Source organism: Apis laboriosa, unplaced genomic scaffold, assembly GCF_014066325.1.
Source record: "Apis laboriosa isolate Shangri-la unplaced genomic scaffold, ASM1406632v1 scaffold14686_cov152, whole genome shotgun sequence".
Taxonomy (NCBI): Eukaryota; Metazoa; Arthropoda; class Insecta; order Hymenoptera; family Apidae; genus Apis; species Apis laboriosa.
The window spans coordinates 1,223,283-1,237,935 of NW_025221692.1; the positions used below are offsets into that span (position 1 = coordinate 1,223,283).

Here is a 14,653-nt window from a genome sequence, read left to right on the forward strand (position 1 = left end):
GAGCGAATTTTGTTTTTGTTTTTTCTTTTCGTTCTTTCTCGTTTGCGAAAAATTATGAAATCTCTTTTTAACATTTGTCTGGTATCTAAAAAAAAAAAAAAAAAAAAAAAAAAAAATACAAGAGAGAAAGAAGGATTTGGAAAAGGAGGGGTGGGTATCGTTCTTATCCAGTCATTCATAATAAAAAAAAAATCGGTATCCGATTATGTAACGTCCACTTTCGCCTTTAGTTATTTGCTAGACTTTAAGTGAGAGGGCCTTTTGGTTTTTCATTTTGCTGATGAAAAAGATGACGCCCGTCAAATAGGAACCATACACTCGCTATTGTCTCTAAAAACGTAAAAGAAAAAAAAAAAGGATAAAAAAATGATGAAATAAAAAGTGAAACAAAGCGGAAAAAAGGGGAATGGAAAGAAACGAAATGAGAAACCGAAAAAAAACGTAAGCAAGCATATATATATATCTTGGTATCTATCTGGTGTCCGAGAATTTTTATCATGAGTTTTGTCTGCTCCGATTAAGAGCATTTTTCGGACACGAGCATGACTCCTTTTTGTATATATTTGTACAAAATGGATATTGGCACAATAGACGAAGAACAGAGTGACGAAATCGCGCGAGATCGAAAATTGCAAAACGATCACGCATTGCGTGGCTCAAGTTCTAATCAAAGACGCTTCGTACTATCGTTAGACTCTGATTTCCGGTGGAACTTGACGAACTCATCGTTTCTGTTGGTCAACGGCGCTCTTTTTTCGAATCACATGTTGCTTCGATACTCATTCGAGAATTCATCGAAGCAGCCTGTGTGTAGAGGCTATCTGCGTTAGCATAAGCAAACTTATTGTAACGAAGTAGGAGTGCAAAATTAATAAAAATGAGTGAGAGAATGCTGAGTGATGAGATATGGTGCGAAAGAGATATTAATCCTTTCGTGACTGTGCCCTTAGTGTTGAGAGTGTTCTTTTTTTTTTTTATATATATATATATATATTTTATTATATATATATATATATATATAAGTCAAAATAATTTTTGTGATACGGAAATATGTGTACGAATTTATTTAAGTACAGTTGATGGAAGTGTTGTAATAATCATAAGATTTGATTTAGTATTAATCCTCTATAATATTTTGTAATTTGGAATTCAATAACTATGTATTACGTATAAGATATTTCTTATTATATTCTTGTATCTTATAAATATATTACAATAATGATATTAAGTAATTTGTTTATATCATTTATTGGTTTTAAGATTTCAAACCAAAAATTTGTAATCAGTTAATTATTTTTTATAAATAAACAAGTTATGGAGGGTTAATAATCGAAGTTCGAGTTTTGCTCAGGATTGTATAATGTCAACATAGAGTTATTTCTTTTTTAATAGTATGTTTAAAAAAATTTTGTACATATAGTTTAGAAAACAGGTTCTATAAATATGTTATTTTTAATATATATAGAATAATACATGTATGTAGAAATTACAATTTTGCAATGCTGCATCCACATATAATTTCGTAATTCTAAATAGCAACTGTATGGCTTTTTTTTTATGAAAATAACTGAAAATATAGTTAGAAATTACTTGAAAAACAATTAATATAACATCTGGAGTTATTAGATTGTCTTTTCATACCAGAAATTTACTATAAAGCATAAATAAATAAAAAGACTATCATTTTTTTTAGAAATATTTAAAATAAAAATTAAAATTAATGAAAAATACAGAGCTCAATTTAATATTCCAGAAATTTTGGATATGATCAATTTTGCCTTATAATACTGAGTCATAACAGTCGTATAGATTATCACTTAAGAGAGAGTTATTTTATGCAATATATAAATACAAGGAGGTTGAAGTTAGTTTTAATTCAATGTTAATTGCTTTATATCATTATTAGATATCATCAAATACAAATTGAAGACAATGTTTCAATATTTTGCATCTGCCAAGATTTTATAGCAGTAAATGACTTATGCTCGCTTAAATAAGTATATATTAAAAAGATGGTAAGGCAAAAGGTTAATATGTTAATTTCTAATCTTTTACCGCAGAAGAATTCCATTTATCTGAATGCGTCACATGGACAAATAGTTCATATAAATGGAGTTCACTTATAAACACAGGTTCTCCTCATTATCTACAATTTTTATCTATAAATAATAAAAATTCATCGTTTGGATAAATACAATTAGTAGGATTTCAGTTAATCAGGCATTAATCGAAATCTTATTTCAATTGGTGGAGTTCAGATAAATAAAATTCTACTGTATAATGCTTCCATCAACTATACTTCGTATAATTATGGTGTAATGCATATAAGTGGAAATAAAAATAATTCTATTAAAGAAAATGTGTACGTACGATTTAACTCTTGAAAGGCGGATAATAGACTGCCTGGATACATTTGGACCCATAATAACAATATATAATCTGCATTTTAAATAATTTTTATTATATTTGCTTTCTATACTTCTTACTGTAAATTAAACAATTATTATTCATTATTATTAATTGAACAGGTTATTGAAAGTCTAATGTGCGGGGGGCCCAAAAGTACCCCAGGCACCGTCCAACGAGGGTTAAATTAAATGATTCGATATCTAGGGGAGTGATGAAAGGATTAATAGAAAAAAAAAAATAATAAAAAATAAAAGGAAATAAAAAAAAAAATAAAAAAAATGAAGAATGCAAATAAAAAAGAACGAGAGAACGCGAGAAAAAGAAAAGAGGGCCGAGATTGAAAAGAGCACAATTGATCGTAGCAATACTACAGAGGCTGTACATGATATTTTTTAGTCCGAGGTAGGTAGTTCCTACCTTCGAAATTGAATCGAGGCACTCGATCAAAAGGAAACTTACAATTTAATCCATCATTGAAAAATAATGGATAAGTTCATAGAAAACAAGAGAACGAGAAAGCAGATAAAAGAAAACGGAAAAAAAAAAAAATATGAAAGAAGACAATTGTCAAGTTAAGTTCTTCAAGCAGAAACAACTTCTATTGTTGTATTTCGTTCGTTTTTCCTCATATTGCGCGATTTTGTGAACCGTGTATATTCTTTTTCTAACTGTCCGATGCGATTTCCTTTTTTTTTCCACGTTTACATTGCTGAAAATCGATTTTGTTGTCGCGAGCTATTCAAGAGGGCCTTCACCCTCTCGACGTATCGATATACAACGTACTATTGGTCGTCGAATTCGGTCGTCTGAACGCCGATCGTTTTTGCTCTTTTTACTGTCCGTTTTGCTGTATTTTGTATTTTGCTGTATTGTTCGTGCGCGATCGTTTTTTTAAACGCTTGCTCAATTCCCGATAGTATTTTTGGACGACGTTTTACGAAATAAGAGAAAAATACAACAGAAACGCGTTTATTTTTCTCTCGGGTAGTGTGTGTGTACGCGTTGATATGTTCAAGCGAATATAATAGCAAAGATTTTCCCTCTTTTCTTCTTTCTTTTTATTTTATTTTATTTTTTCTCATTTTCTTATTTAAAATGTCGTCCAGATAAGAGAATTTGGAAATGCACAAAGGAAACGATGTTTCGTTGAAGCAACAATATGATAATAACTGTTACATTATTCTTCGATAATTATATAGCGTTTAAAAATCATCCTTTTGCGTTTCACGTTCGTCCAATTTCATTGCTGACGACTAAAAAAAAAAAAGAATCTAATTTTTTTATCAGAGACATTTGTCTATTTTCGTTATTCTAAAAAAAAAAACGCAGCACTAAGAACGCGCAATCTTTGTTTCCAAGACAAAATAGAAGAAAAAAAAAATATATACGTACGAATTTTTTCAAGCAGTGTTTTTTCAACTGTACCGTGTTCATTCCGTTTGATTTTTTTTTTTTTTTATCAATTTTATCTTTCATGATAGTTACACAAACAGAAGTATACAGGAAAGCGGAAGTAACGAAATAATACGTCGAATAGCAATTGTAGTAGTGAATAATGAAATTTTCTAGTATACCATACCTCGAGGATGCGTAAACATTGTACTGTTTATCGTATGTATGCAACATGCAAAAGCAAAATATATGTGTTGATGTGTAATAATTGTGCGTTATATTTCTTATTATTTATCCTTTTTAGCCTTTTAGGAATACCAGTATATATGCAATATATTAATTATTTAAAAGTAACGCTCAGATATTCGTAATTTTGGATATCTGAAATTAAATTCGGATTAAATCGAATTGAAATGAATTGTATTGGAATTCTGAAAATTTATATATTTAAATAGATATTGATTCGAATCGGAATTTAAAAAGTTTTCTAATTCTATAAATATCATGCTTCTCATCATTTTATTATATCGTAAAAATATTTCAGCAATCTTTCTATTTTACAAAGAATGATATAAAGGATCAACGAGATACATAAAATTTATAAATTTTTATTTGAAGAAAAGTGCAATTATACGAAATTATGCAACAGTAGAAATTGAACTAATATTATTGAATTAATATTATTAGTTCATTTCTAAAATTCATTGAAATTCTAAAAATATAATTGAATCGAAGGTTCGATAGGACAAAACATTAAAGCAAACTTAATTAATTAAATATAAATCGAAATTTTTAAAATCAACAGTACTTAATCCTTGTCCCGCGCCACTTTCTCTCGGGCCTAAGCGGAGGAATCGTAAGTTCCGGTACGGTTGAACGATCTCTGCGCAAAATTGACGCGATATCGAGCGTATTGATCGGTTCCACCGTCAAAAGTGCATGCAACGTTGTAGCCCGGTCACAGAGAACAGTCGATGAGAAGCCCTCCGCAGGTTTCGCAGGCAGGCAACACTTGCTGAACTTTGAAAATCAATGCCAATGTTCAGCTGGTGCGATAGCTGGGCCAAAAAGAGAGAAAGAGGCTTCCTATTGGAACAGGAAGAAAAGAGATAGAAAGAAAGCGGTAAAAGCATATTGATCTGTCTCTTCCAGACGGCTTGAATGCCAACCACGCTTCACTGTCTGCGCAAAGAGAGAACCCGTACACGCATTTTAAAGAGGATAGACATCGCGTATACGAATATAGTTAACATGTTGAGTATCGTGGCGGTCATTGATGATTGATTATATTTATAATAAATAAAAAAGTTATCAATAATTAGGAAATTTTATTATTTTTTCACTCGATTATTTTAGTTAGTCGCTTTTTGAGTTTTGGAAATACAAATTTACTACAAATTTATTTATTTCTAAGACAGAATTACAAATATTATATTTCATATATAAACGAAATATTCTCAATTAATTGATGAAAAAAAATTTGTCTTTTTTATGTAATGTATCTTCAACTTTTTAAAAGATTATTTCTTAGATGCAAAGATGATAAATATATCAAAGGTACAGATTATCAAATAAATAATCAAAAAAAAAAAAAAATTCTGGTATTATAAATAAACGAATGATGAGATTACAATCAAAATTATTTATCATTAATTATAACTTTCATTATTTTTCTTGTAATTTTATATTAATCAGAATCTTCAATCATTAATTAGATTATGTTTCAGCCCAGGATTAAAATATAATTCTTACATTAATTAAATGATATTTGGATTAAAAATTTCTATTTTGAAACGAGTTATATATTTATTACAATCATTTATTTCAAATTAATTTTCATTAATATATATTTAACGTAAGTTTAGGAATATATCGATTCAAACGATATTTCAACTTTCATATTTTTAAATCCATGTGTCTTTTTAATACACGTTCGAAGCCATGACCTTTTTACGTATCGCAATGCTACGTGTCAATTCCTATCGAGAGATGTGCGCAATGAACGTGTTAATTTTTTATACATATAATCGCATGCCATATAATATTGGGTTTCATTAAAATATCGACACGTGTACGTGAGAATAATCATCAATTCAATGGACTTGTTCACGTATTGTTGGCCCATTGTAGCCGAATATTATTTATTATTTATCTACGTTATAATTTTACGCGAAAACTTTTGATTTATGAGAATCATGGAACTCTTATTATCTTCTCTTGAAAATTGGTTATCTTAAATTGTTATTAGTATAAACTTTGACTTATGAATCAAATCGGGAAATCGAAGCTGAGAAAAAAAAATAAAAAAGAGAATGAAAAAAAGGAAAAGATATTCGATTTATTAATCATCATTGAATTTGTGGCTTTATTTTGAAATGTAAATAGTTTGTTGAATTTTGCATGCAGGTTTTTTGCCTTGGAGAATTCTAACCTTGAACTCAAGGATCTTGAACTCATGATTGGGTTAAAAATAATTTACTCCAGTAGATTTAAATTTATTTAATTTTCTTTATTTAATTATCATTGTTGTCGATAATCTAGAAGGTTTTAAATACTTTGTTATCAAAAGTTCATCCAGTGAATTGCGTGGGTTAAGTTTTAGGTCAGATTAAAATTTTAATATCAATTGTATTATAAATATGTGATACATATCTGACGTATATATGTATACATGTTATGTATATATAAGAATTGTAAAGTAAAAATTGTATTATACATATGTACATATTCAATAGTACGTGTTGTGTATGTAAAAGAAAATTAATCAAAAATTAATATGAAGTTACATAAAATTTAAATATTTTATATGAATGTTATTTCGTTTCTGAAAATCAATCAGTTATATTTTTATAAGACATTTTAATTTTTACACTCTATTTAGAAACCTTTTAAAATAAATAGAGGAGAAAGTCATGGATGTGTAACTAATATCTTTAGAAATAAGATTCTTTTTCATTTAGGGGAATAAATACATCAAAAGCAGCCAAATTTAGTAACTTTCATTAACAATATTCTTTTAAGCTTCAAGAATATATTTTTAACACTAAGTTCATCAAGTTACTCTTTAAATTAAGTGTAAACTTTTGTTCACATCACAAAATATTTAGCTCTTTATCAACAAAAATCAATATTCATTAATAATCTAATTATTGAAATTTTTTTATCTCAATTCTTCTTTTCCTGAAAAAATTATTATCAAAAAGATTTTTCAATTAAAATTATACTAGAACGCATTTAAAATTATCTTTGAAATGAATTCTTACATATATATCTTACTAATCAATATTTATTCAAAATCTATAATATTCAAAGCTTTATGTATCATTTAAAAATTGCAATTTATTTTTAAACGAAAATACCAATGTAAAAAGTTTAAATCCAAAAAAATAACTTCGATAATTGAACTAGCATCGTATGAATTTTTTATATGCTTCTATTTTAGTCAACGGTAACGAAAAAAAGAAATAAATAAATAAATTCGCGAAAAGGATAGCGAAAAAATGAAAAATGAAAAAGAAAAAAATAAAAATGAGAGAAAAACGCGGCTGCGTGAATGGCGACTCGAATCGATCGGTCGCCGCAACTTTTCACTAGTGGACGCGGATTTTTCCATCCTGGTGAATTCTCCCTTATTCTACTCGTTAATTATGCATGCACAGTCCGCGTGTATCGCGATTAAGCTCGAACCCGTGCATGGTACGAGGACACTGATTAAAAGTTAGATCAATTTACTCGCCACTACTTTCAATTTTAATTTCGTTCATTCTTCCTGCCGTAGTCTTTATCTCTAATTTTCTCTCGCGATTTCTCTTCCCAATTATTGTGTCAATTTCGGCTTTTTCTTCTTCTTTCTTTGATTCCTTTCTTTTTTCTTTTTGTTGGAAAGAATTATCATTTTTATCATATAACTATTTATTTTTTTTCATTAAAAAAAAATTAATGATACACAAGTTTTTTTGCTTTTTTTATTCTTCTAGCAAAAAATAAATATTGATAATATAAAATTCGAATAGATATAGAAGATAAAAAAGGAAATTTAGTATTATGGCAAGAGATATTTGTTTAATAATAAATACGTGACGTTGCTTGTATATTATGTATTATTAATTATTAATTTGGTTACATGGTTGATTATTGATTATTAAGAGCAATTAAATTTGTTTGATATAGATATGTGGTGTTCGAACTGATGCAAGTTAGTTTAATTGAAAGATAATTAAACGTAAATAGAACGATCAAAGGGTAAGAAAAGTAAGAATAGTTGGATAAATTTGTGATATATATATATATATAATATGATATATATAATATTTCAATTTAATTCAATAATATTTATTTAAATTTCCTTTAGGAAAATATAATGCAAATGCCTTTTTTGATTAAAAAATGTTTCTAATTATTTCTTATAATTTTTCTGTTATTTTCTTAGATTATATATTTTTTATAAATAATATAAATATATATGTAATTAATTTATTTTTATATTTAAAAATAAATTAATTACATTTAATAACTTTATAAAAAAACTAATTATATGCAATTAATTATAATTAATTAATAATTATCGGATTATAAGAAATGCAAAAAAGATAAAAATAAAAAAAAAGATTTTAAAAATGATTATGATCAATATAAAAAATTTCGGTTTCTATAATTATTTTTATTATATTTTATTTTTATGATATATTTTGTATAAAAATAAATGGATGTATATTAATTAGATTAGTTTTAAAAATAATCAATTTTTAACTTTGCTACATCTTTTAGGTGAACTTTCGATTCAATCGTCTTTTCGACATATTTCTTTCCACTTATTAGAAAGTTAATTTTTCCGTTTCATTCTAGTGTGGTAATAATAAATTCGAAAAGAGTAGCGGGGTTGAAGCACCCTTAATTGATTATTGGTGTTGTCGAATGACGTAGGATACTATTATGGCCGTATACGTGCCATTGGATATCAGATTATCAGAATTCTATCTTATACAGGGTGTGACCAAAAAAAAATATTGCGATCATTTTTCATTACACTAGAATTATTAAACTGGAAGAAAATATTAATCTCATATGTTATTATTAGAATGATATAGAATTATATGAATTTTTATGCAAATATGTATTTTCCACACATGTTTTGCATACTTTATGTGAAAATTATATAATGTTACGAAAAATGAATATGTTATGTCGTGTATTTTTTCTCTCGTATTAGTTTTATTTGTATGATAAATGTAAATATTAGGAATAAATTTAAATTTATTTTAAGTAATATTTTACAATTTAAATTAAATCTTATTTAAATTTAATATAATTCATTATATATCTTGATATAAATCGATTTACTTTAGACTGAAAATAAATTTTTTCAGATATTAATTTAATTGAATAAATTTTTGGATCATTATAATCCTAAGTTTTAAAGCATCATTAAAGGATTGCAATTGCAATTCCCTTAAAATTATTATTTTAGTTTTCCAAATTCTACTTTGAGGCATCTAAATAAGCAGTTCCATTCATGCTGTTTTGTATAGAACAAAGCACTTTCCACATGTATCTTATTGTCTACATCCATTTTCATGCGCGTATAAATACTTACTTTGAAAATAGAAAATTTTTTTTAGGAATTTTTTTTTCTCTCCTTTATTTTTTCATTGAAGAAAAATGATTAAAATTAATGATTAAAGTTTCTCGTGTTTTCTCTCCAATTCTTAAAGATTATTACTTTAAATTTAAAGATATATACAAGATATCCAATATATATGATAACATTTATAAAAATCTGTTTTTAGAAAGTATAAGTTTCTCTTTTTATAATTTTAGTATTCTTATTAATTAAAGCAAATAAATTATCCTTCAATCTTTGCTTTTATGTCAAAATACTCTTTTTTATTTAACTTCTGATCGATTAATACGTACTCAGTATCATTAAACAGTTATCCATTTATAATCAAACAAAAGTGGCTTGGATCCCACGCTTAGGTGAGTCACCTAGTGCAATAGCATCATGCAGTAATCCATCGACTTTAAAGGATATCGCGAATTACGTAGTTTTGACGTACTTTTATCGATCACGAAGTTTCTAAGAGTTAAAGCAAGAAATCCGATAGAAGTGCATCGACGTCACCTTCCTTCGATTTTTCGAAAATTATTATAGTTTTTTGGAAAGCTTGTTCGATATTTTGATACTCAAATAAATAGGATTAAATTTTGAAAAGAAAATGTTTTGTAAAAATTTTTTGGCATTAAATTACAAAATATTAATTAAAAAAAAAATTATACAATTTTGAAAGAAAATATTTATGATTAATTGATTACTTAGAAATTTAATCAAATTCTTATTTTAATAGATTTTTGTATAATTTCTGTTTGCAAATATTTATAAAATGATCTGTTTTCTGTTATTTTATATGTCTCACGTTTTGTCAGAAATGGATAAGATAGAACTTCTGGTAAAGGAAGGAAAAGATTCATAAATTACAAGAAATTGATAATGAAATTTTTTTTTCATTATGAAGTAGAAAAATCCAAGAATTTTTCCTCAAAGTAACATTCATTTTATAAAGAATGTGAAATGAATAATATATATAATAAAATATTAATTTCTTCTAAAACTTAATCAAGAAATATCTACAATATTATTTTAGATATAATTTCTACAATTTTCTCAACTTAAAAATTTTTCATCATTCAAATAATAAAATTCTTTATGACGAAACTTTCAACTTCAAAATAAAAAATATTATTATTAAATGTTTGTTAATCTTTAAGTAAATATATAAAAATATTATTAAAATTTCTCTTTTTACTTTTAAAATGGTCATTTCTCGCCACTTATTTTAATTTGAAAAATAAATAATTTATCCAATTAGCGTTTCAATTTCCTCTTGAATATTTGTAAATGTTGTTGGAATATATATTAGTTGAGAATACGTGATAAAAGTACATTGTGAGATTTTTCACATGAACGTTCGTGTATATTGTTAATACATAATTACAGTAGATAAATTAATATACATAAACATTTGTTTATCTTTATATGTAATTTATACAAATATTCGTTCTTTAAAAAATACGATGCATACCAAGAATAATTAAGAAGAATTCAAAGGATACTTGGAAGATCGCAAAAGTTTTAATTGTTGAAATAATTGTAAAAGTTTTAATAGAATTTTAAAAGATACAAATCTCCCTCTATATTCATTTTGCTTTACCTTATCGCGAATCAGGCGAGGTAAATTAATGATAATACCTGTAAGAAAACAAGGGAAGATTTTTATTACGTGACCGTGATGTCTATACATTATTCAACTAGGCAAGAATTTAATCGATAATTTTCTATCTCGATTTTTCTATCGTTGGATATGAATACGGCGATAAATATTAATGCACTCCTGTATCGAAATCGTGTTATTAAAGTTTATGAATTATTTTGAATTTTTATGTTTGAATGTTCGAGGAGAAGCCATTTAAAATTTTACCATTTCGCGTATTTCAGATTCAACTTTGAAAAATTTCAAACTCGATTCCAAAGTATTTTTCGCTTTTTTGAGTACATTCTTTTATATATATTATATTCGTCTATAAATATTTATAATTAATTACAATAATAATTTAATTTATTATTATTTTATAAATATTTATATATATTTATTTTAAATTTATTATTATAATTATTTTAACATTTTCTTTTATAAAATTTTTTTGATTTTATTAATTACAAAATCCAAAAGGATTAGTTTCATAAATGCAAAAAAATATTTTTATCCTCTCTACATTTTCATCTCATGAATATTTCATATGTGTATTCAAATAATACATGTCAGTATACGGATAAATTAAAAAACATTTCCTCTCGATATTAAAATATTGCTAAAATATTCACAGAGAAAAACATTGCATGCATTTTATATCTATATATATATATGATTTTATATATTAATCATTACGAGTTATTTTTACAAAAATATTATAAATATTTTTAATGTATATTTTATCATATATATTCGAAAAAAAATAGAAAAAAATAAAAAAAATTCAATTTTCAACACGTTTCAAAATAAATAATAAAATTTTCAAAAAAGAATATCGCATGTTTCACTATAATGGAATTGGTTAATTCGATGAACGACACGAATCGATAACGGAGAAAGGAGCTACTCTCTTTAAGGATCGATATTACTATGTATACATAGATATTTCTTAGCGTAGCCAGGAACACGTAGAATGCCTGACGACGCGACGTAATGCACAGGTCGGTTTGATTTTCTGCTTCGTTCGAAGGAAGAGGTGGAAGCACGAGGGCAACCACCCCTGTTCGAAAGAAAGAATTCATAACTTTATTGTCATCGGTTCTTGAACTTGCCTCTCTAGATGGCTTCCCGTTAGATTTCTTCTTTTTCATTGTTTCACCACTATATTGTGACGTCTTACATTCTTTCTTCTTGCATTGAATCGTAGAACGTTGTTATTGGGAGTGAAAATATGATTTGTAATTTTTTAAAAATGAAAAAATTCACATTGTTAAAATTAAATTTGAATATAATTAAAAATAAATTGATATTTTCTTTTTTTTTTTTTTTTTACTTTAATTAAAATAAATTTAAAGTTGAACACATTTTTAAGTTTAATAATAACCAAATTTTATCATTAATAATTTTGAAGTTAATTCGAATTTACAAATTTTAATATTGTATCCAAATTAAAAAAAATTGAATTAACTATATTCTATATTATTCTCTAAATATTTTCATTTCATTCATTTCATTTTTATAAAAGCATTATTTATAAAAGCTTATTATTTATATTAATCGAATTATTTATATAATTTATTTATGCCATTATACTATAACTGAACATAATTTTATACCATTTAAACAATTTTTTCTTTCTTTTCGTATTAATTTTCGCATCAAAAATAATACATTCTTTTCAAGATGTATTATAATATAAATTTCACTGATACATACAAAATATCTTTTTTTGTTTTATTTGCAGAAAGAAGCGTGATGTTCTGGAATATTTGGATTTGTGCACGGATCCGCCCATTCGTTTGCCCGCTTCTTGTCATTCAAAAATGTACTCATATTCGCATTCTGCGTGCGATTGTTATTGCAAAACTCGTGTGCCGATAGCGCGGCAAAGGGAGGAAATTCAATCTGGAAGAAGTTGCACCAGATGTTCTATATCTAAAACGAAGACCACCAGAAGTGGAAACAAAATTCCTTTAACTCTTTCTTCAAGAGTTATCGATGATGAACCTGTAAGATATTATTTTTCAATAATTTATCGATTATTTTCAATTTAATTTTGTTTTATTCATTTATATTCTTCATGTTATATATAATAATTTTTGTATTATTCGATTATTATTTTAATATTATTCGATATATTTAATATTTTTCAGCTTGATACCAAAAGATCTGTGACAACGCTTCCAGTTTCTCCAATTCTTAGTCCAGAAACATTGGCAACTCTCGAGAGTGTAGAAAAATTAATTAAAGATGCCGAGATTCAAATGAAAGAAATAAACATGACTACAAACTCTGGTCGTTTACAAAAATGCACAACTATGTAAGTATTATACATAATAATAAAGAATGTATAAAAATAATATATTTTAAATTATTAATTAAATTTTATAGAAGGTGTCTAATCTTATATATATCTGATGTTTTGATCGACGATTATTTATACTCGTAACGAAAAATGTTTCATATAAAAATTGAATGGTTTCAAGAACAGTATATTCTGATATTATTTATAGTCTTGTAGATAAACGTGTAAAAGTATAAGAGTCAAATTATTATTTTTAAATAAAATCATATTTTAATACATTAATAAATATAACAAATTATTTTCTATAAAAAAGTATTAACTAATAATTATTAGTTTAAGAGATATTTAATTACATTCAATTATCTCCTAAATTAATAATTTTTCAATTTTATGAGCTAATACTTTTTTATAGAGAATAACAAAAGACAAGGATTTATTTATTAAAAAATATATGATTTTATTTAAAAAAATTAAATTGAACTTCACAATTCTTTTACACACCTACAAAAAAGACAATAACATCAGATAAAAGCTATTTTGAAACAATTTAATTTTTATTTGAAGCAAAATTTTAATAATGCAGAAAAATGGCAGTATTTATTCAAAAAGGTAAGTATAAAGGTAAGTATCTAGAATTAAGAAAACTGTTGAAAAAAAGAATAAAATCTAAAAAAATGACTGTTGGAACAAGTAAGTATGCAAGGTAGGTATGGAACAGGTAAGTATTAAAAAAATATCAAAACCATTCGAATTATATTCTAGTAATACAAAGTCAAAAATTTGTAAAAATTTAATATGAAGTCGAATAGTAAAAAATTTCGACTTTGTATTAAGAGAATATAATTAGAAAGTCGTTCGAAAAATTTTCTAACAAATTTTTTAATAATTCTTGAAAATAATGTCAAATTCTTAGAATTTTTATAATTTTCGAAATTTTAAAGCCTTGGCGTTAAAATTTCGGTTTGTTTACAAACATTGGTTTGTTTATTTACGTTTTCAATGTTTATTTACATTCTCGGTTTGTTTATTTACATTTCCAATGTTTATTTACATAAAATTTCGGTTTGTTTATAAACATTGGTTTGTTTATTTACATTTTCAATGTTTATTTACATTCTCGGTTTGTTTATTTACATTTCTAATGTTTATTTACAAAAATTTTTCGAAATTTTAGAAATTTTAAAGCTTTAGCGTTAAAATTTCGGTTTGTTTACAAACATTGGTTTGTTTATTTACATTTTCAATGTTTATTTACATTCTCGGTTTGTTTATTTACATTTCCAATGTTTATTTACATAAA

General features: G+C 25.7%; 1 protein-coding gene across 1 annotated transcript in view; it reads left to right on the top strand.

Moving 5' to 3' along the window:
- Positions 1 to 14,653, top strand: part of LOC122710422 (reticulocyte-binding protein 3-like) — a 65,304-nt gene that overhangs the window by 41,683 nt on the left and 8,968 nt on the right. The window contains exons 4-5 of the mRNA XM_043928268.1: positions 12,793 to 13,057; positions 13,202 to 13,368. Of these exons, the coding sequence (XP_043784203.1) occupies positions 12,793 to 13,057; positions 13,202 to 13,368 (432 nt within the window). The remainder of the gene's footprint in view (positions 1 to 12,792; positions 13,058 to 13,201; positions 13,369 to 14,653) is intronic.